The sequence below is a fragment of the Montipora capricornis genome, chromosome 3 (genome assembly GCF_036669925.1).
Source record: "Montipora capricornis isolate CH-2021 chromosome 3, ASM3666992v2, whole genome shotgun sequence".
Lineage (NCBI taxonomy): Eukaryota > Metazoa > Cnidaria > Anthozoa > Scleractinia > Acroporidae > Montipora > Montipora capricornis.
Window position 1 is genome coordinate 68,196,146 of NC_090885.1, and position 24,402 is coordinate 68,220,547.

Here is a 24,402-nt window from a genome sequence, read left to right on the forward strand (position 1 = left end):
TTAAAAATTTAAATGTATTCGGTGTCAGTCACGCGTGACCAATAGCCACAAAACCACAAAACGAAAACAGACAGCCGGGATATTTTCGGACATCTCTTAATTGACTTGCAAAATCCCAAGCAATATATTAAATTCCAAGAAACTGAGGATGTTGTAAAATGAGATGGTCACCATTCCGCAGTACTCCAAATTAAAACAAAAAGATTTCCTCTCGCACATTTTATAATAAAAATTTCTATGTTAAATTTCTTTATACTATACTTAAATTATCTGATTTTTTTTTGTATATATTTTTTTCATGTAAAAAATGTTTAGACATTAGTCAGAATTGTCCCTTGGCTTGTTCGGATAAGCAACTGCCTTCCGTCTTAGCCAATCAGCATTCAGTAATTTTGCCCCGTAAAAATTGGTTTTTTTGATAAGGCATTTTATCACGTCCCATCCAGCGTTCGCTAAAGAATAATTGTTAAAGATTTAAGAACTAAAATTGTTTACTCTTCAATGAAGTGTCTAAGCTTATTGGGATAGTTAGGTCCTTTGCTGTAGCAGGTTGCATGCAACTGAGAAACGCTGATTTTGAAGGTTTCGTTCGACGAACACATCGGCTTCTTGGTGAGGGCTTTGCTGACAAGCATGAAAAAGGCTGCTCTAACTTCAAACTGTTTAAAGCGAACCTCCACTCTGACTAATGAATAGTTTCTAAGCAGAAAAAATAATGTTGGCAATCAAATTTTTTTCGAAACAATTTTCTTAAAAAGTGTTCTTTGTATGGAAAAAAAAGAAATTTTAGAATTACTTATTTTCACTTCAAATTAAAGAATTATTCTGAACAAAACAAGACAATGAGTACGGAAGCCTTGTTGCTTGGCAACGGACAAAAGGGAACAACTGAAAAATCGGAAGCCTGGGAAGGATTCGAACCTACTACCTCCTTAAACTGGTCGAATGCTCTACCCATTGATCAACTACAAACCGTCCAGCTCCCCAGGGGCCCGTTTTTCGAAAGTCCCGAAAAACTATTTGTGAAACTTCCAAGCGCTTGTTTTGGAAAGCTGATCTTTTTACATGTTTTCCAAGGAAACCAAAAAAAATTGATTGTGAAGTTTGACTAGTTCACGCCTCCGGATAAATCCTCTCCATTCTTGAGACACAAAGGGAACTGTGACACCCAAAAAATGGCCCGTAAAGTTGCGGGACTTTCGAGAAACAGTCCCCAAGGGCACTGTTTTTTCAAGAGCCGATTTATGCAAATCACCAGATTAAAAAAACTTACGGAGTTTATTTTCTATTCGCCCAATTCTGTTCAACGCTGATATTCGGCACAACATTACATTAGAAGAGGTCAATCTTGAAAAACCAAAAGAAGCAAAAGAAACTTTCCACTAAAAAGTTGAAACCAAGAAACAAATGGTGCGCTAATCTTGGATTAAGATAATCGGCTTTCGAATAACCGGGCCCAGGTAAAGCATCCTACCGGTGTTACGGAGGTCGTAGGTATGCTCCTGCCTACTGAGGACTGTCCCTTCACCCCTCGCCAAGCCCTAGCTTGCCATCCTCCCCCACGGACCCGTTACACCTTAAAACATTTTATGTTAATGATACCTTGTTCGCTCCATATAGCCAGTGAGATTTAGCGCTCCACATATGACTTCGGCGGTCTGCTTTGACCTGTCAAATATGCTGGGTCGGATTGCTGCTAGCTAATCCAACCATGACTGCTGGGATTCCTGGCGAATTGAAATTCCGTGCTATAAGCCTTTGGCACGATGGCGCAATATACTGTTACGACCACAATGCTATGAGTAAATTCTCTCGTAAAACAAATTCTATCGATTGTTTTTTCTTGTTACCGGACTGGAAGAGAATATGAAAATCTGAAGAAGCTGTATTGTGGACTCGTTGAATCGATTTTCTTAAGCCCCCCACACTCAGGCCCCGTTTACAACGAGCAATGTTTATGTTCAATTTTTAGTTGCACGTGTAGAACAGGAAATTGGACCAATTTTTATGTGACAACTGTATTCGCTGAAAAGCTGGCGTGTTAGCTCTTGTTGGACAAATAATAGTTTGTTTATGCGAAAAATTGCCCTGGTGTAGACGACTTGTCAAATGAAATGTGACAAAATTCCTGCCTCTCAGTGAGCGCCACTGGAGAACGACCATGCAACCTCGGCCCTTATTTCTGCTTTATCTCGGCTGTCTAAAGGTATTGCTGACCCACATAACTGGGAATTGTCAACAATTATTTGTTGCGCTATTTGCACAATCAAATATAATTGCCACATAAAATTGTCACATAGAAATTGCTCGTGTAATTGGGCCTTAAGGGTCTGATGAGAAACTACTGCCTCTGTAATTTCTTCTGAAGTTGTCAACACTTTTAAGTTCTAAGCGCTGAAGCGTATTGAAAGCCCTGTCTCACAACCCTCGCTCTCAAAATTCTGTGGAACATCAAGGACCCACACTATTAAGACTGACAGAGAGGAGAGAACGGCACCGCACATGTCTCTGCGTTCTGATTTGTCCTTGTAAAGGGCACACACTATCAAGTAGTACTTTGCTCTGTGGTGTGATTCTCACCAACTTGTTGATGAAACTCAAAAAATATACTAAACTATGAGAACACTTTCCATTTCAGCTCGTTTTGCTCTAATGTGTGACCACCATAAGAGATTCAAATTACCTCATTAACTTTGAACGTGTTTGACGGGCTTTTTTAACACCGTTTTACGCAACAGCGTTAGACGAGAAGCTAACAACGTGTGTTTTTTCACATTCGTAGAATGTGCTAACCAGATCGTCAGAAAGTTTTAGCAAGCGCTCAAGGTGGCTCCCGAGAGTATTTGCGAATACCCTCACTACAGGGAACGAGTTACAAAGGAAACCTAGGGTTTAAATTTCTCTTAACGTCTTCAATGTAGAGACAATGGGTACCGCTGTAATGAGAGCTTATCTTTTGGGGTGTCAGTTTTTTGTATTATGGTCGTTACCATGGCAACATTCACATCTTATGCCGGCAGATATATTCCTATTTTGGCCTGAATTCCGAATTCCTTACTATTTATACTTTCCCTTCCGTGAAATTTTTGTTATTCTTCGCAACATTATGGAAATGATATTGCCTGGCATTTTGACGTAGTAAAAAGTCAAGGTCGTTCCGACGGTTTTGCCAATATTCTGTAATTGTGTCATTTTTCTAAATATATTCGATTGGCTTTGACAAATTTAACAAATATAAGGTATTTGATAGGAAATGTTAGAACTGCTCGATTTAAAAAACAAAAATTTACGGAAGGGAACACGAGAAAAATAGCAGTTAATTTTTACAGAGTTGGTCACGCACACGTCACAAAAATCAGAAAAACACGGCGCGATGCAGGCCTTACGCGCCTTAATAGTGGCCAGCGTGTGCGCCGCCCTAAAAGTCTTAGGGAGCACCCTTAAGCCACCAACATGAAGGGTGCCTGGAATTCAGCATGCTGACAAGGAACTGTCTTTCTATGCATGATCATGCCTTTTAACAAAGCCGGGCTAAGCCGAGTGTTCTCGGCATAAATCCAAACATCGCTAAGGACATTTCTCTTACCCCATCCAATCACCAAGTACATAGCATATTTTTTTTTAACTGAGAAAAACTTTGACCAGTTTTGATGTTAGATTAATGCCTTCCACCACAATCCACGTGAATACTGCAATGTGAGGATAATGCAGGACCACTGCTACAGCAGAACAAAGAGCCTGCCACACAAAACAAAGACCTCTTCTTGAAAACAAAATAGAGAAATAGAACAAAGATGGCTAGGGATTTTTATTGAAAATATACCAATTAGCCCTACACAATTTGGCTTAAATTGTTCAGTTCACTTTGAATCGTGATTTCGCGTCATCGTTATTCTGCATTATGTGATTTTGTTACATATGGTGACTCCATTTATCGTTTCCGTTTTCGTTATATAATTTCGTTATCTTATTTTAATCTTGACGAAGGTGTTGGTTACGTTGCATTAGACCTTGGTCTTGTGACATCGTTCATCCTACACTTGATTAAAGTGACCAAAGTTAGCATACTATTTCTTCACGGCATTTTTGTAACGCCTTCAAATTAAATCGTGATCTTCATTGTTAATCGTAACGTCACAAACTATACTTGGATGAGAATTTTGCGTGACCGTTCTCTCACGAGGACGCCTGTTGTCGTTTTTGTTTCAGAATGAAAATGCACATTAAGGAATCTAGGATCGTACGACGCCGTCCTTAACGAACAACTTGATTCAAAATGGTTACTGTTGAAAAACACGTTTGAGACACTCTTTCTTCAATTACTTCCAAATCAGTTCCACTTCTCCATACGTGCCGAACCATCAAGGGACCATTGAAACTCTCATATAAAGTTAAAATTCGCCGATGTGCGACTTCGCAAGTCTTTTGCCATTATTCCATCTTGTTCCAGTTGTACGATTAGCGTAAAGTATCGCAAAAAAGACATTGGTTCGGAGTGGTTTCTCAGTAAAAATAGAGAAATGAAAGATTTACATTTCTATGCTCACGGTGTCGTCAAAAGGAGACGCGCGGAGCACCATAGTTAAGAAATTATGGTACCCAATCGATGTGAGAAAATTTGGTTTTATAGCCCATGACGGCATCAACGTCCGTACGTACAACGTACGTCCGTCCGCCTCTTCATGTATGCCAATGTGACCATTACACGTAACCATATCACGGGCTCAAGTTTAGAGCTTCATCCAGGAGGCAATACTCCATTTGACACCTTAACTAGTTTACAGCATACATCTTTGATATTGGACATCAATGTTTATGGTCAATTGACACCTGTCAAAACAAGGTATCCGCTTGACCAGTATCACGTTGACCATATAGCGGGCTCTAGATAGACCTTACCAAGGTCAGCTGTTTTTTTTTAAGTTGGCAGCTGACCAGGGACTGGTTGTTGATTGGAATCGACAGGCTCACGCCATCATACACGACACACACACACACACACACACCCTGATCGAGGCTTATTTTTCGCGCTCTTTCTGTGGCTCGACGCGGCTACACAGCCATGTACGTCAGCAAAGCTCTTGACAGTCGATGCTTTTTCGTGTTTAGGTACGGTTTGGAAAATATTTTTCTTGCATTTTTCGCTGGTTTTCAGTCCAGGTTTAACATGATATAGCTGTGGTCAGGACACATCGGTGGCCGTACGTAGTTATTCAAGTCAAGCATTGGAGCTATATAAACTTAAAGCTGAGTGTTTTATTTTAATTTGTTTTGGGCTGCTTTTTGCTCTGAATTGAAGTTTTTGGTATGTGTTAAGATTTTTACTTTTGAATCGACTCAGGTGGCAAGATCCCTGGACGGCCTATGACAGAAGAGCAGAAACGAAAGGAGATAGATAGGAGAAGGAGAACGAGAAAACGGTACACCAGTAATAGCTTAAGGTTAGGTTGAGAGAAGTTACCTCCCCAAATGTTCTTTTCTTGGACCCTACACCGTTTTTTTATTTCTATGAAAAAGGGACAATGAGTTATTTCAAGGTGATGCATTATTTCTAAAAAAGTGGTTTTTTTTAGTCGTTTTTCCTTTGCTCAGGAATGAAACTCGAATTTTTATTGTTAACTGGAATTAAATAACAATCATCTGTACTCTTTTTTGACAGAAATAATCTGATCTTTTGCTGGTTTTTTTTGGCTTTAAAATGTTTTTTTTACTCCGCTTGCCTAATTGTTTTTCGATGTGCCTCGACAGTGACAAGAAATTTTTGCACTTAGGTGCTACACATGTAATCGCAATGAGTTCTCGTAAAAAGTTGTGAGAAATATCACCAGCTTGTGTTTTCAGAAGTTTGTTTAGAGCACGTACAGGTAATTTGTTGGAGATCGTGTTTGAAGTTTGTCCATCTCTAGCCGATTCTTGTTCTAAGCCAAGCGGGCGTGTTTCAATGACGTACATCAAAATGTAAATGATCTCGTTTTCACAGAGTATAAAGTGGAATAAATAAAGTATGAGCTTTCACATCACGAGCTTGTAGTACGTCCTGTGAGTTCTAATTTTTAGCGTGATTCCTATTCGCTGGCTTTTGACAGTCGACTCTGAAATGGCTTCTTTCCTTTCCGGTTCGCGTGCTGAGGATTTGCCTAGTTTTCTTTTCAAACTCTTGCGATTCAAGAAAAATTAATTGCCTACTGGTGAATTCGACAGTAGAGTTCGCTGGAAAAATCGATATCCCACTCATCCCTCCTCTTGATTCAAGCTAAGCGTCCGTTTTTCAGGGTGAAATTAACCATGGAATTCACTAGTTTAGTCAGCGAATAAATGACATAATTAAGCAATTTCCGGGAAAACCAAGAGGCGGACAGTTCCAAATGCCCTTTTTTTCACTAATCCTATAGCCAGTACGAATAAACCAGCCGGGAGCTCCGCTTTTTAGGCTTGGCCTATATCGACTATATTAATTGGTAACCGTTAAAGAGTATGGCAACTCTATAACCTATTAATAAATTAATTAGGATAGTACGCGCACTCTTATTGGGTCATTAGCTGGTTTTTAGATGATAGTAAGTAACATAGCTGTGACATCACACGAATGTCGATTGGTTCTGTGTTGTCAGACGGCCGTTTTGATTGGCTGGGCGGAACTATATGGGCTTGTATCAAGAAAAATCTGTTTTCGATCAAAAAGTATAAAAAGAGCATTTCCTTCATTTGTCGAATTTATTTTCTAAAAGGGCAACAGTCGAATTTATATGTTTCGGAGACTGCGTCCGTGGGTTTGCATAACTGTCTCGAATTCACCCACCGCCGCCTCGTGTTTTAGATTAGGCTCATGTAAACACGGAAAAAGCCTTTTTACTGCTTATTTACGAAAAGAGTCATTGACCAATCCGAAACCCGATATTTTGTCGAGGATATAATTAATTGGGTTTACATGATGCGTACATTGTATATCTAATTTGTATAATTAGTGATCGAGTATCATGAAGTGATAACTACTCACCGGGTGCTCTTGTCTCGTGTCAAACAAGGTTTTATCCAGAACAAACACGAGGTTTTCCGCAGGCCCAGCGTGAAAAGGAGACTTTTGTGTATAAAGAACCGCTCAGAGTTTTTCAACCTTAACGGAAACGAATATTGAAATAAGGTTCGAACTCCCTGATTTATTCTCCGTTCGTAAAATGTTATAAGCCATAAGGCCATGGCTAGGACAGCACAACTTCATTGTATTTGTGGAACGGGAAAAAAAAAAAAAAAACAAAAAAAAAAAAAAAAAAAAAAAAAAAAAAAAAAAAAAAAAATAAAAAAAACAAAAAAAAAAAAAAAAAAAATAAAAAAAAAAAAAAAAAAAAAAAAAAAAAAAAAAAAAATAAAAAAAAACAAAACAGCAAAGAAAAAAAAACAAGAAAAAAAAAAAAAATAAAAAAGGTAACAAAAAAAAAAAAAAAAAAAAAAAAAAAAAAAAAAAAAAAACATCTCATTTACAAACCGATCTATTTAAACAATCGAAAGTGGTTCAGCGTGGTCTGTACTCTTATCGACAACGATATTTCGTGAATCACAGTCTGTGATGACGACCTACGGTTGTCAATAAGAGTAACAGACAACGCTGACCACCACTTTCGATTTGTTTTTTACTGCCAATATTCAACGCCAAAGAAAGTTTTTTATTTCAGAGCGGGACCAAAATCAAGACACGAAGAAAAAGAGCAAGCGTATGGTCTATAACTTTCTCACAATATAATTGGTTTATTTCCCAAATGGGCGTTCCTGATTGGCTATTACATTGCGTGACAAATTGAACGCGAGCCTGAACAGCGTACCGCGTTGTCTAGGCTCTTAGCGACAACTACAAGTTAACCAATCAGATTACGAGATTACAAGCAATTGTGGTAAAGTTTTAGATTGATTTTTCCTGCGAAACCCACTTTCAGTCCACCTAACGACAATTTTTGCATGGGAAGTTACTACCTTTGGGATTGAGAATGGTCCCTCGTGCAAACCAAATCTCATTTGAGGACTCGCCTAAAATAGCTTGATTTGTGAAAATGCCGTTGCCATAGACCTAGTATTAAAGTGGTAAGCTCCTGGTTTAAGAGAAAGTACGTCAGCTTACCTCAGCATAACCAGGACTATAAGAGCTAGAATTATTGCTGATATTGAAAGACACAGTAAAACTATCTTCCAATTAGGTCTGAATTTTTTCGTGCCTCAGGTGTTCACTTGAAGTGTCTCCTTTAAACCGGAAGGCGTAATTTTTCTGTCAAAGAGATTGAAGAATATTGAAGTGATAGCATTCAACAAGATGACCAAAATTGGAACTTATCAACTTTGTGTTACCACACTCCAAGGAAACGGTTCTTTGGGGGGGCTGGTGGGGGCGCATGATTTAGGTTGGAAAATGCACGATCGTGCGCAATTTTTTGTTTTTGCGCTCATACACTATGCATGAATTACGTAACCGGGTTTTTTTTTTTCATTATCATTCCTCCTCTATTACTATGATCTATATCCATTTCCAGTTTCACTACAGCATACCATTTATATTTTGGAAACGTTTTTCATTATATCTCCCAGATAGCACGCGTGCTATGATTGGCTAATTTAGTGGGTCGCATTCTACAGTACGGTCCGCTAAATTAGAAATTTTGATGCAGTGTTTGCTTGCAAGCCCATGTTGTGTAATCAATGTTTTTTTTTTGTTCTCTTTTCCGTTGATTTATGGCCCAAGCGCTTCGAGCTCGGGCTTGAGCTCTGTTTAGTACTTAAAGAGTTAACTTTATATCACGTGCTTATTTTACAGTTGCAGCCCACAACTACATATTAAATAATACGTATCAAATAAATAATTTCTTTCTTATCAAGGTGTTGTTTGAAGGTTTGAAGTCGCGAGCGCTTTTAGCAGTTACAACCTTGTTTCAACAATTTTAAGCACCGTACCTCAATCAAACGTCAGCTCGGTGCAATTTTTTCTGTCTCAAAAATGCCTTCACTTGCTCCTTTGTGAGATCCTTGGTCTGCAAGATCATCGGATAACATTCAGTTTTTCAAATGCGACTTCAGCACTGTCTGGGAAGATTTTATGTTGAGATTACCAATTCATTCCTTCCACCGTTGTTTTCTTTACACCATTTCATTTACATGTAGACCAACATCAACTTCCTTTACAGTGTTACATTTTTTAAAAAAAAAAGGGGACTCCATTGCTGTAAAATTAACCTTGCGTTTGTTGCTTTCTGTGTTCGACTGGTACACCACCGTGTCCGCCATGATTAATCTACTCCTTACATTTCCAACGACAACCAATCTATGCAACGCTCTTTTCAGATTAAGTACTGATTTGTTCGCTCCCCGCTTCAACATCAGTTGCCTTACGCTAATGCTGCTCCGTTTCTAAACGGGCATTTAATTTATTATATCTGGGCCCTGAACACATTGAATTCTGCGTACAACATAACGTTTGACAGTGGAGCGCACCTGTAGTGTCAACCTATAATTAGTATGTGAGTAGTTAGACTGACTTTCGTGTGACCTTGAAAAAGTGTTCGCGATTTTGTTTTTACGGACCACTGTTTGAAAAGATTAAAACAAGCTTCTCCTTATTCCCGCCAAGAAAACGCCAAATATGGGCAGTAAACACGTCGATTGCCCAATCACATTACCGCTTTTCAAATGACGTCAAAGCGGAAACTTTCCAGAAAGTTCCATGCAGAGACGATGTTTGTTGTCATCCGCTTTCGCTCGCCATTGTTTTGTTTTTTTTGTTCGATAAGCCACATTAATAATAATAATAATAATAATATAAACTTGTATAGCGCCGATAGCAATATAGCTATTTTCATCAGCGCTTAAGACCTAAAACTGCATAAAACCTACCTAAAACATATGTAATAAGTTATGAAAAACAGCTTTCTGCAATAAAATGTCTTGAGTGTCTTTTTAAAAGATGGCTCCTGAGGGGGTACTCCTGAGCGCATAGGGCAGTAATTCCATAGTTGAGGAGCAGCAACAGCAAAAGATCTATCTCCTAAAGTTGTTAAGGTTCTTAAATTTCACACGGTTTAGTAGGCAGTCCATCACAGTCGGAGCGTAACTTGTATTTACATGCTTCTTTAAGATTAATAAGTTCTTGGAGATAAAAAGCGCTAATCCATTGATAGCCTTTATCCGTTAACAGTAATATCTTAAAGTCAATTCGAAATTTAACGGGCAGCCCAGTGCAGATTATACAGCAGCGGTCTTACATGGCAGTACTTGGATTCCTGAAAATTAACCTAGCTGCACAATTTTGGACCCCTCTGCAAGTTTATTAAGCTGATAGGTTGGCCGGCCATATAGCAGGCGGTTGCAATAAATCCGACGCGGCTTGAGACAAATGCGTGAATAAGCGTCATCAGTGGACCGCCCTAGAAAAGATATTTTCCTAATTCTTCTTATATTATACAAGTAATAAAAAGCATTTGAGCCAGTATGTATTTACATGAGAATTCATTGAAATAGTCGAGTCTAACCATGCCCCAGATCTTAACTACGTCCTTTGGTCTAATTACGCTGCCTCCAATTATAAGCTGATCAATGTAAACTTGGCTAGTTGTTGCTTGGTACCTATCATTAGAAATTCGGTTTTATCTTCATTGAGAAGTAGTTTGTCATTGGTCATCCCATTGCGTATAGTCATGCCACACAATCTGAATAGCAGTGCCAGCCTCAACATTGCCCAAAGCTCTTATTTTGGCCTAAAGGACACATACAGCTGCGTGTCGTCAGCGTAGCAGTAGAACCGTAGGGAGTGGCTCCTTGTTAACTTCAACAATTTGCTTGCATAAATCGTAAAAAAGCAATGGCCCGAGCAAGAGCCCTGCGGTACACCAAATTCCAAATTCAAATTCTGAGATAAATTGCCTTGACCATAACACGCTGTGATCGCCCCTAAGGTAGGCAGCGAAACCATTTAAGTGCGCCCCGATATACCAATTTTGAGTGAAGGCGACTAAGTAATAACATTGTGATCCACAGTGGCAATGCCGCACTAAGATCTAATAAGACCAATAGTGGTACATGCCTGTTTGTTCATATTTACAAGATATCATTTTTCACTCTAACAGCCAACGCTGTTTCGGTTCTATAATTCTTTCTCTATAAGATGACTGATTGGAAGGCTAAAGATTGTTCTCGCAAGATTGTTGCTATGAATTTGGTTATATACGGCTGACTCTGTCAGCTTCGAAACACATGGTAAGTTACTAACGGACGAAAATTCTTGAAGAGTATGTTCGAGGCCAGGTTTTTTAAGTACGGTAAGACTAGAGCCTCCTTCCAGACGACAGGAAAGTGACCAGACGTTAAGGACGTATTTATCATCTTTGAAGTACAGGGCATAGAACATCACATCGGCTGACCAACGTTGAAGCCATAGGGTCAAGAACACAAGATTTTAAAGACGAATACTGCCTAAGAGACTTCACCTCTTGTTCCGTTAACCCGCACATTCAGTGAGGTGGGCAAAAGACGACTCAATGCCCTCTTTGTCGTGTTTATGGTAGTCAGCAGCACCATGACTATCGAGACGACTCCTAATATTCCCTATTTTCTGTACAAAACACTCCCCCATATCCTCGGCTAATTGGGCCTTATCCAATAGTGGGGGGTAGACAGTCGGCAGATTCCTCTATTTAGCCAGCGATTACTAGCGGCAAACAGCTTCTTTTGATCCTTGCTGTTCTCCTCACGAAATTAGTGTAAATTCCGCTGCGAGCCTTGTTCATAGAGCGGTTGTTGCATTCCTCTTAACCTTTTAGGCAGCCAAGTCAGTATATGACTGAGTTCTTCTCCATCTTTTCTCAGCCTTTCTTCTTTCACGTTTAGCCATCTTGATCTCCTCATTGAACCAAGGAACACGAGGTCTCTCTTTGATAGACCTGGTAATTAAAGGAGCATGTTTATCCAAGACAACTTTCAGTGTGCGGTTATAACATTTTAGCCAAATCTTCCAGGGCTTCAGGAGGATTTAAATGTTTTGCTTTTTTTTTTTTACCTTCTGTTTTTACGTTTATTTTTAAGGTCATATGAAAGTCGCTCTATTAGTTGAGGTAACAAAAAAAATTTTTCGTTCCAGAACTTCTTCTGTATCCGTCCTGCGCTGCGATGACCTAAGGTTGAGGTCCCCCCATCAGCAGGGTGGGATAAAAGACAAAGGTAGTCACCCATTCACGATGAATCCCCACCATCAGTGCTTTAAGGTGGGTAGAACACGCGGGGTCATATAGCAGGGACAAAATCCACAATATGTGCTCACACAAAAACGTTGCGGGTACCTGTTTTCAGGGATATGTTTCAGCTAGCGACATGGTCTCTCGTGTGAACTGGTACTGGGGGTTCATGATTTTGTCCCCGGGACGTGTCCATGAAGTTCAAATGGGAGACGTCTCTGCAACATATCGCGGCAATATATCCAAAAACATGTACCTGCACCATTTTCCATGTGTGTGCAAATGTTGTGATTTTGTCCCTGCTACATGTCCCCCGCAACACGACCCTAATGCATTTCTCTTCAGCTCTGTACTACACACCTTTTTTTGTCGCTGGAACATTTCGCTGCAACATGTCCCCTGCAACCATGCCCCTAGTGTTTGCCCACCATTACTTTTAGAGAAGTTAATCAATGACAACGACGACGGCTAATAAAAACGTTACGGAAAATTATAACTTTTCGTTAGTGAAATCGTTTTCCGATTGTTGCCGCGTCATTCGGCATGGAAAGTGTGTATGAACTTGTCCAGAAAATTAATTGTAATGACCAGTATGTTTGTTTGGTGAGAAAATTGACAATTTATCATCAGGTTGCTCACGTCTTCTATATACCTCAATTTTTAGGCTTTGGCGTCGTTGTCAGGACGAGAACGGCGTGGATAGGGACCAAAATGTAAAACGCACGTGGGGTGGTGCAGAGCTATTGGTCTGTTTTTTGGTGGTGTTCTCGGAGCCTGTCTTCAGGTTTATTTTTTGTGACAGTAACTTTCTGCGCTACACTCCGACTGAGTACCCAAGAAACACACCTCGCAAAGGGGAATCGAAAAGATATATGAAAAAGAGAACATTTTCCCACTGTAAGTATTTCAACAGTTGTTTTCCCAACTTTGATTTCCATGCATTGTTTTTTTCATTTGGGGCTTTGAGGTCTTATATATGGGGCACAAATCATGAAATAAGCAAGAATAACCGAGAAATTCTAGTGTTAAGCCAATCCATCTCTCGGTTTACAACCTTTGGAACAACTGAACTGAACTATATTTATCCTTTTAGTCACTTAATGATCGATGCCTTCCCGGTTATTGCGTCTGTTGCCCTGGTCGTATTCGAATTCGTGTGATCTTTCCTCGTCCCATTGTTCTCGGGTGTGACTGTCAACTTCTGTTCCCGTGTTCAACTGCAGAATTAGCAGTGACGGTGCATTTCCATTAAAGGTAGTCCCTCCTAATTACGTAAATACGTTTTGAATTAGTAATTGCGTGGGTTTTAAGTTGGAGTCTAATAGAAAAAATGAAACTTAACCCCTGTCTCCGAGTCCTGGATGCAGTAGTCCAGATCAGTTCCCGTCGGCAATAACGTCCTACAGACTGGGCCGACTCCGAATGGTGGTCCTCCCAGGGTTGGATCCCGCGGCCTTCCGCAGGAAAAAGCCTATTGTGTAACTCCTTTATATTATGGGATGAGTAGGCATAATAAATGTTACTGTTACTGTCTCCTCTGGTTCCTGCTTATAACTTAGACCACATATTGCACTCTTGACTGAGCCTCCTTGGGGCGCGGTCCTACATTCCATGATTTATTGTTGGAGAACACGGCCGGTATCGCAACAATAACTAGCAATAATAAGCACCAATCAGTGGCACTGAAGTCGGAGAGAATCATGCTTTAATTTTCATGCGGTTTTGCGGATTTTTATAAACACTCTCCCCAACGAGTGCTTAGGTAGCTACACTAGAGATCTTAACCACAAAGCCGCACTAGACGAGGCGTGGTACCTTATGGCCTTAAATTCCCAGTCCACTTTTCTCTCTTTGTTGGTGTTTGTTGATAGCCATACTGAACAACTAGTCGCACTTAAATGACCTCGAGCAAAGGGCGGGGGGGGACCCATATCATGTTACCACTATGATGATTATTGAGGTTAATTATTAAGATCTTGAGTATGTATTTGCGATGGACAGTGTTTTCGACAGTCTTTCAAAAGACAGGATCTGATAAGTGAAAGTACCGGACAAGGTTATTTTCCGTTGTCAGGCAGAAGAGCAAACCCTCAAGGAGGACTGTGGCCCCTATAAACTTACTATAAATGATTCCGTTTAGTACAGCAACGAAAGCGATTTCATGGCTCGTCCTTAGTTTTGAAGTTCTTGTGGCTTCCACATAAAGAAAGACAAAAAAATAACAGCAAAAAAAACCAACAAAATGTACACAATTTATAGCGTCAAAGTGCTAGCACCGGACGTGCGATAGTGAACAAACGTCCGGCCCCCCTCCGCCTCAAACGAAAACCCTGGATGCAATGGAAACAATACATTCAGCAACATCCTACACTCACACGTTTGTGTTCCGATGACGCCATTTCTGTTCCATTGAGAGCTTGGCGCAGGAAATCCACAGCCGCTCTGGCCTTTTCATTAAAGTTTTCCCCCTGTTAATTAGGTAATACGTTTTTGATTATGTAATTGCGTGGGTTTTTAAGTTGGAGTCTAATAGAAAAATGAAACTTTAACACCCCGGTCTCCGATCCCTCGATCAGTAGTCCAGAGCAGTTCCCATTGTCGGCAATAACGTCCCTACAGACTGGGCCGACTCCGAATGGTGTTCCTCCCAGGATTGGTTCCCGCGGCCTTCCGCAGAGAAATTCCTATTGTGTAACTCCCTTAATATTATGGGATGAGTAAGCAATATAACTGTTAGCGGTTCACGGTCTCCTCTGGTTCTGCTTCTAACCTAGACCAACATAGTGCAACTCTTGACTGAGCCCCCCCCTCCTTGGGGCGTGGTCCTACATTCCATGATTTATTCTTGAGAGAACACACCGTTATCTCAACAATAACTAACAATAATAAGCAACAATCAGTGGCACTGAAGTTGGAGAGAATCATACTTTAGTTTCATGCGGTTTTGAGGATTTTATAAACAATCTCCCCAACTAGTGCTCAGGTAGTTAAACTAGAGATCTTAACCACAAAGACGAACTAGAAGAGGCGTGGTACCTTAGGCATCTGCGGATGATTTGTCAATCAACACTGCGTAGACGCATTCGGAGGTCTGTCCCAGTCACTTTTCTCTGTTTGTTGGTGTTTGTTGATAGCCATATTGAACAACTAGTCGTGCTTAAATGAACTCGAGCAAAGCGACCCATATCATGTTACAACCATGATGATTATTGAGGTTATGATTCAGTATTGAGTATGTATTTGCGATGGACAGTGTTTTCGACAGCTTTTCAAAGTACAGATAATGATAATGAAAGTACCGGACAAGGTTATTTTCCGTTGTCAGGCGGGAGAGCAAACCCTCAAGGAGGACTGGGGCCCCTATAAATTACTATAAATGATTCCGTTTAGTAAGCAAACTAAAGCGATGTGGCTCGTCATTAGTTTGAAGTTCTTGGCGTCCACATAAAGAAAGACAAAAAAAAAAAAACAGGAAAAAAAAGCTAACAAAAGTACAAATTTATAGCGTCAAAGTGCTAGCACCGGACGTGAAATAGTAAACAACGTCCGGCCTCCGGCCTCAAACGAAAACCCTGGATGGAATGTAAACAATACATTCAGCAACATCCTCACTCACACGTTTTGCTCTAGAACAGGCCATATACTTAACGTCCACCCCACTCTGTGAGCTTCTGTTCCATTTGGAGCTTGGCGCAGGAAATCCACAGCCTCTCTGGCCAATATATTTCTTTCGTCAGCCTAAAAAACGAAATGGTCTTTGGCAACTATACCAGGAGCAAAAATGACCGACAAATCCGTCAAAGGAGTCCTAAAGCGTGACGTCATAAAAATTAGATTTGTGAAATTATGGGATTTTTCGGGGTATTATGAAAGAACAACATCCAAAAGGCCTACTCGCCAAAAATTAGCATTTTAGGTCACAATTTTCAGTTCATAACATTAGGAACAGGGTCAGATGTAGAAGGATTTGTGTGGAGTCATCAGAGCCACGCGTGACTAGTATCTCAGGGACAATTTGCCCCACAATGCTAGTTTTTGGCCACTAGGCCTTTCAGATGTTGTTCTTTCAAAATATCCCAACAATCCCGTAATTTTCTAAAAAATTAAATTTTTATGACGTCACCACTTTAGCACTCTATTATGAACCTTGTTCCCAGGGCTTTTCTCTGCCGAACGGAGAGAAGCCCTGCATAGCAGGTTGTCCAATTCTCGCCCAATGTGCAGTGTACAGGAGAATCTTTGTTACATTTTTTGACTCATGCTGAATATGAACAGTGCATTAAAGTATAATTCATATTTTCGCCTCACTTTCATGGCGTAGCTTACCAATTTCGCTTTACAAAAGGTGTTCTTAATCCTGTATTGTGGAGACCCCGTTATCGTGTCAATAAAGCTCTGAAAAGAAACATAAAGACACAAACGATTCAGTGTTTCATAAACACACGGGCTCTAAGGTTTAATTCCAATCAACGAGATCCGCTTTTCGATGCTGGCAATTATATTCGCCACGATAGATAGCGGACCGACATAAAACGCACAAATTTTGAATTGCGAAGAGAATATGAAGTCTTGAAATTATCATCGAATCCCAAGGTCACGAGTTCAAATCCCGTTTTAAGCCTGAATTATGTTTCGACGTTAATCACTAGCGAGTCACGCGAGAAAGCACACGAAGTAGGAAGTTTAGTTTTTAAAGAATATGTGAGTGTTCACACAGTACATAACGGTTGGGACCCAGTATAGGGTGGGCACATGACTCCTCCAATCCCGACCAATGACTCACAGAATCCAAATAAAACCTCACCCTACAGGTACGTTTCATTTAACAGTTATCCGACCGCTGAAATTAGAAACGGACAAATTGGATCGAAATCAGTCACAACGCTGAATCCGACCCCTTCAACTGATCTGGTTGCAGCGATTGGCGCAGCGTCAAAAGCACCCGCTCATTGACCTTCAGAGTCTGCAAGTGTATGAGTATTAGTATTTTATGCTAACATATTTTGACACTTCAATATTATTATTATTATTGGATTCTCTCCAGTTTTCGGGTGTTCTACTGGGTAATGTTTATTGTGTCTCAGCAACTCCCCGTAGCTTGGAGACACAACACTTTCCGCAACAGGTGAGCAGTTCCAAGGATGCCTGATAATTGTACACTTCAAAGTAAATCAGGTACATCTAGCTTGCCAAATCAGGTCCTTGCACCTTTTGATATGCTTCCAAGAGAACCAATCACGATAGGTATTATTGTGACTTTCGAAGCTCCATGAATCCTTCTAATTTTAAATGCTAGTTCCTGGTACTTTTCAACCTTCTCCTCTTCAGTTCTGGTGATGTTCTGGTCCGCTGGCACACCTATGTCAATAAGTGTCCATTTCTGTGTGTCTTTATGCACTAGAATAATATCTGGCGGATTATGTTTTCAACACTTTGTCGGTGTAGATAGTCATGTCCCAGGTAATCCTCGCTTCTCCATTTTCTGCGGTTGGCAAGGGTTGATGGACATACCACTTGTCATTACACTCTACCCATGCTTCCTGCACATCTCCCAGTGTACCCGCAGGGCCACCTTGTCATGGCGCTTCCTATACTCTCTCTGGACAAGCTTCTTGCATCCACTGACAATGTGTCCTACTGTTTCAGTGGCATCTGCACACAAGCTACACAGTGGTGTCTCTGAGGTCTTATCTATGCTGTATTTGATCGAGTTTCTTCTTAAAGCTTGTTCCTGAGCAGCAAGAATCAAACTTCCTGTTTCCTTTTTTACGAATCCATTCCTGAGCCATCTCCAAGACTCCTCTCCAGCTTCATCTGATATTTGTTGGACAAACGCACCATGTAGGGCTTTCTCCTTCCACTTTTTAACTTTCTCGTCTTTCCTCCTCCTCTCATAATCCTGCAGACTCTCTTCTTCAACAATCACTTTCTCCTTCAACGCAGCTTGAAGCATCCACTCTGTGCTCTCTCTTAGGTAGCCATGAAGGGATTTGCTCTCTCTTCTTAGTACACACTACTCGATGCCGATCAGTCCTCGTCCCTCTTCCTTTCTCGGCAGGTATAGCCTTGCAACATTACTCCTGGTATGCAGACAGCCATTCATTGCCAAGATCTTCCTAGTTGTTCTATCCATGTTGGCTACCTCCTCCACTGTCCAGTCCACAATCCCCACTGTAGCGTACTACACCTACAGCCCAGGTATTGATGCCATCGATCAAGTTTCCTTCATTGAGTTTTGATCTACACAACTTCTTGACTCTTTTGATATACTCCGATGTTATTTTGCCTTTCATCTTGGTGTTGAGAGTCTGGTCCAACTGTAAGATGCCAAGGTATTTGTAGCCTTCCTCCTCTATTTTCCCGATACGCTGATCGTCGGGTAGTTCTATTCCGCTACTGCCAACTTGTCTTCCCCTTCTCATTTCCAGGACAGCACACTTGTCTAGCCCAAACGACACCATAAATAAATGTCTTACGAGAAGATCCTTACTACTTGAACAAGTGAGTCAAGTTGACCTTTGCTAGCTCCGTACAGCTTTATTATTATTATTTCGTTCATTCACACGATATGTTGTTAACGTGGTTTGTAAACTAGGCAGCAAGCCACGACCTATGGCCTTAGGTGTCTAGTGTTCTTCTCAAGATTCTTGCCGTTCCCAACAAGGAGGCTTTTTGTAGTAATAACGTGCAATCTAGTCCAATTTTCGTCAACGATGTTTTCAAATTTTTGCTGAACGCCCCTAGTGCACCAATGACAATTGGTACGACAATTACTTTTCGGCAGCTCCATATTTTCCCAATCTCTCTTTTTAATTCTTGGTATTTTTTCATTTTTCTTGTTCTTTTTCCAGCACTCTGAATTTCTGACAGAGTTTCCAATGGATAACTTGGCCTACCTTATCATGTCGCCACATTTTACACTCTCTTTGCGCCAATTTCTTACATTCCGCTACAATATGACTTACGGTCTCTTCTCGTTCTCCACATAACCGACACATCGGAGACACATCCTCTTTATCAATCCTGTTTTAAATGCTATTCGTTCGTAAATCTTGGTCTTGTGCAGCGGTTAGCAGTCCTTCAGTTTTTTTTTGTAGTATTCCCCTTTTTAACCACCCCCAGGATTCTGGGTCCCTTACTTGTTCTGTAGCTGTTTCAAATTGCCCATGTAATGCTTTGTTCTTGTATTTAGACATTCTCTCTTCAGACACTTCTATTTTTGTAGGCTCCTCCTCCAGAATATTTTCATCCGATACGAAACGAAGTAATCTTTCCTTACTTTCTCCAATGTATCTAAACAGACTGCCCACTTCAATGTTTACACAGTCTTCTCCACTTAATTATTATTATTATTATTATTATTATTATTATTATTATTATTATGAAAGGCACAGTAACCGAAATTCGCAAGGACGCAGAAGCGCCCAACAAACATATCATAGTTCCTACTAATGAATATAACGACTGTTCAAAGAGAGAGATTCTTCAGTATCCGCTTGGAAATTGCTTTTTAACGGATTTCGTAGGAACGTTAGCTAAAATTAAAACTTCCTGGCTAACCATTTGCTTCCTAAAAATGCTAGCTGACGTTTTTGAGTGCTAAAATCGGGAAAATAGAGAGATTTAGCATCACGTTTACGTGAAACGCGAACGGCAAAAGTGACCACGTGTCCATGATTTTCCCGCCATTTTTGCGTTTGCTGGTTGCCGCTTCTGCATGAAAGTAGGCATTTCCGCGTTTGCCGTATACGTGGAATTCTTATTGTACATAACAAGTTGTTTGTGGGAAACAAGTGCATGCACCACATGAATGTATAAAAGGTTCATACCCTGCAATATCGCAAAGCTGTGTCAGCATTTTGAAGAGTGAGTGGCGATAGAAAGCGGCTTGTTATGACCTTAAATAGCTCTTTGTTCATATCATGGAACACTTTAGGGTTGGTGAATCGAATGGCTCTTCCTGCACTGGCCAACTCTTCCGAGACATTTAAGAAATTAGTTGTGTTCAGTTCTTCGTTCTGAAATAAAAGGAAAGCAAAAGTTTCCATCTACAGTAGGACTAGTTGTTCAGAAGATATCTTAACTTACGAAAGACAGAAGTGACCCTCGCATTTATCTGGAAAATTGAACAAAGGAAGATTGTCTCTTACTGAGTGGCTTCATTGCTCAGGTCATGGGTTCGAATCCCTTTGAAAGCCGCCTGTATGAACTTCTACCGGTATGAAATTTTTGCAGTTGTTTACATGAAATTGGGACGAGATGCTCAGTGCCTGGTTTCGGGATGAAACCATTTGGGTTTTTTAAATAAATATATGGCTGACCCAAAAGCATACAGGCTTGAAACTTCTGGACCCAGTCTGAGATTTGTTGTCACTTACATGAGATCGGTACGAACTCAAACCGGTATGAGAATTTCTCGTTTCCGTCCAGCAACCGAGACGAAGCCGGTCTGAGTTTATTGTCAGGCCGCTCTCATGTAAACGCATAAAAAGAAATGTTTGGAGGCCGATACGAACTCATACCGGTCTGAGCTCGTTCCGGTCTCATGTAAATACCCCAAGAGGATCACTTCTATCTTTCGTCTGTAGCCTGCACTTCAAACATACATTTCTTTCATTCGACCTCTTAATTCATTAACTTATGTGTTTCAGTATTTCTAAGCTCAACTTTTCTACATAAAACTACTCGAAGACTTTGAAGAGCGAAACTACATACAAACGAAACGGAACGGGAAACTCAGTATGATCCTAGAGAAAAATGCTTAACGTTGCCTTATTCTACACTCCATCGAAAACTGACGAACGAACGACGAACGACGAACGAACGAAGTTAATGTTTAGCCGCTTTTATAGCGAACGATACTTAAAACGTTATCACTTATTGGCGGGAACGAAGTCTATCACAACGAAAACAAGTCCTATAAATGAATATTTTGTCACCGGAATATGCATGGTATCTCGTAAAAACTAGTAGGTTTAAGCCGCTGTTACACCTTGAAACTTTGGCTGAAACTTGTGTGCGACGGCGCTGCTAAACAAGTTTCTGGAGGCGTTGCACCGTGTAGCATGGTCGGTTTCGTGAAACTGTTTCGAACTTTCGTTGCGAAACAAGTTTCACGAAAAGAATAGAGCCGCCTTCTACATCTGCAACGGTCGCAAAGATCGCAGCGGTGATAAAAACAACTCGGAGTTTTACCGTGTTACATCCGTGAAACTGGTCTTGCTCAGTTTTGTTATGTTACGCTGTTTAAGCCAATCAGAAACCGGCAAGGCCATGGAACTGGTGTCAACATGTTTTGCGGTAATCTGTTAACAACATTTCGAGACCAGTTTCAACATTCCCGGACCAGTTTCAACGTTCCCGAACAAGTTTCGACCTTTTATATTACACTGTGCAAGACTGAAACTCGTTTTGCAGCGCCGTTGCACACAAGTTTCAGCTAAAGTTTCAACGTGTAACAGCGGCTTTAGTAAAGCTGAAGTTCCACTAGATTTTGGCTGGAAATTCCGGTCCCCTCGGATAAGGGTAATAAATAGAAAGCTCAGTAATAACTGTACTCAATGAAGTTCATAAACTCTCTAACATGATTGAGAAGTAAAACACAATACAATACAATACAATACAATACACACTTAATTGACCACTCCCCATAGGGGCTTTTCAGGGCCAATGAAACACAATTAACCACAGAACACAACAACAACAACTTTAAGAACACACTGTTCGAAAACAGCAGAATACGGCCTGACTGCAAATTGACTGTTTGTTTGAACAAACCTCGTTAAACCCACCTTGCTTTTGAAATATTCCAGTAGGATTTTGTTTTCGCAGGTGCAAGAGGTGTTGTGCTTCCATATTGTTCTGAAAATGTTTTTGGTGCAGTTACTTTCAAATGTTCCTGATAAAAGGAATACAAAAAGCTGTGCATGAGATTAACATGAGATGATGAATGACGCTGTGGTGAGAGTACTCGCTTCCCTCGAATGTGACCCAGGTTCGATTCCCAGACTTGGCGTCACATGTGGGTTAAGTTTGTTGGTTCTCTACTCTACTCGGAGGGGGTACTAGCTCCAGTTTTCCTCTCTCCTAAAAAACCAACCTACATGATTTGATATAAGCTGAACTGTCCCCAATCGGTGCAACTGATTCTCCTAATACGTACCAAACAAATGCATACAGAGCTGTTGAGACAATACACATTTTGACATCAGGGCTTAGCAGGTTAACATAGGCGATCTTTCTGGTAATGGGGCTTCACCTTCACTTTCAACGACACCAAGCCTCCGCGCTCCTAGTGGCACAAAGGGCCTCCACAATGCGGGCTGCTCCACCTCTGCCTGGATTTCGGCAGTTGCAAACCCGTGTTTGGAGTGATTTCCTGTTACTCTACACTGGGTGTCCTGTACAATATTGCTTATTTGTAAAAATAAGGCGATGTAATTTAAACAATCGTAAACATTTGCCGAGCGATGGGCTAAATCCATTTGGACCTTGTTCTTGTCACTTCCATTCCGCTGTAGTTATCATAAGTTTGTGTTTCATTTGCGAAAAAAAACCCCACCCATTTTGCGTTTCATCTACTTGAATAAGACTTTTGGGTCACGCAAAATATTTTTATTCCTCTGGAATGGAGTGGGCCCGTCGCCCGTCAAAGGCTAATAGGGAGTTTAAGAAACGATTACCATCTTGTTTACATTGAATTGTATATGGGGGAATTATTCTGTAACTGGATCGGTACGGACGGGTTTGAAGTAAAGAGAGAACGACATATTGAGTTCACTTTTGTATGCCCACGTTGTCGTCAAAACCTTAAATTTGGTCTCTTCAACTTGGAGAGTACCAAAGAGAAATGGCACTGCAGCACGATCATCTTCCCTCGTTTAACCAATAATATTACTGCTTTTTGGGGTTGTCGTTGTCGTATCCTTTCGTCGTTTCTGAAATTCTGTAATGGCATTAACCAATGACGCTGCATGTAAAAGGAGTTACCTGTCCAAGTGGGGTCAACCAATGAGCATTGTTTCAAAACTTGTTTACCCAATTGTGTCCTGTTCCACAGAAATCCATACGACATAACATAGGGACAGTAGTCTGAGAAACAACAACAGAACAATTGGAAACATTTAAAGCAGCTAAATTTTGCGATGTCTTTGGTTTTGCAAAGTTACACATTGCCACTTATGGGAGGTAAGGACAAGCGTGAGACTGATTGTGCTTTGTTCGCACGCGTTTTTCCTCGCCTCCCGCCAAATGCAAGTATTTGCTTTGACCTCTGATTGGCTAATTTTATCGTCTGTCTGTGATTGATTGGCCGATATTACGCCACTCAATTGATCGCCGCCCTTTGTCATATAAGTACTGAGATTTGCCCACAGAAATGACGGTGATGAAAACATCGTTTTGATTTTAGTCACAACTAATCAGCAACGCGAACGATAAAATTGTACTAGTGAAAAATCAGCGTTCGCGGTGTCTGATTGGATGATCGGCGTTTTTCATTAGTGAGGTGATCGTTCGAGAAACTACGTTATCCTTGATGCGAGAACTTGCAAGCTGCCCTTTTATTTTTCAAGTTGTCGGAAAGGTTTGTGGACGCCGGTTCGGTTGACAATTTCATCGCTGAGCAAGAGAACCAAGCCACCTTGCAAAAAGCACAACAAGATGTAAACTGCTTGCAAGCCTTTTTAGAAACCAAGAATGAAATTACAAAAGTTGAAGGCATTCCAGCAACGAAGTTGAACGAATATTTGTGTGAGTTTTCACTTCGTCGTACAATCTCTATTGTCATTACTGTTTGAGAGAAATCTCAGTACTGATAAAATAGACAAATAACTTCATCGTTGGTTCGCTCGTACGATTTTTATTCATTCGTTGTGAAGAATCGCAACTCACTCATTCGCTCCACGCAGGGAGAACCGATTCAACGGGCTCGAATGTCTCTTCAACGGTCGAACAAGTAAATCCATTGTTGTTTGAAGCCAACGACATTTATGCTAATCAACCAAGGGTAGCCGAAGCGGGACCAGTATTTTCCAGTCAAGAGAGATCTAATACTGAATTAGTTGCTGAAATGGAAGGTATAAAACTTGACCTCCTTATTCTACAGAAAAAGGTAGAAGCCAACTCTAATCTGCTCTCGATAAATTGCCAAAATCGAGAGGAATTTGCTGTTAGCGCCGAACTTTGTGAATACAAAGGG

The 24,402-nt window shown here is 40.7% G+C and overlaps 1 protein-coding gene and 1 long non-coding RNA gene across 4 annotated transcripts in view; one reads left to right on the forward strand and one right to left on the reverse strand.

Annotated features, from left to right (window-relative positions):
• LOC138041009 (uncharacterized) overlaps positions 1-24,402 on the forward strand; it is a 301,351-nt gene that overhangs the window by 74,732 nt on the left and 202,217 nt on the right. The window lies entirely within an intron of this gene.
• Positions 15,534-24,402, reverse strand: part of LOC138040994 (low-density lipoprotein receptor-related protein 4-like) — a 46,978-nt gene continuing 38,109 nt past the window's right edge. For all 3 annotated transcript variants that reach the window (XM_068886754.1, XM_068886752.1, XM_068886753.1), the window contains 5 exons: positions 23,193-23,294; positions 21,995-22,101; positions 20,033-20,221; positions 16,530-16,598; positions 15,534-15,941 (listed from right to left, as the gene is read on the reverse strand). In XM_068886754.1, coding sequence (XP_068742855.1) covers positions 15,816-15,941; positions 16,530-16,598; positions 20,033-20,221; positions 21,995-22,101; positions 23,193-23,294 — 593 coding nt within the window. In that variant the 3' untranslated portion in view covers positions 15,534-15,815. The remainder of the gene's footprint in view (positions 15,942-16,529; positions 16,599-20,032; positions 20,222-21,994; positions 22,102-23,192; positions 23,295-24,402) is intronic.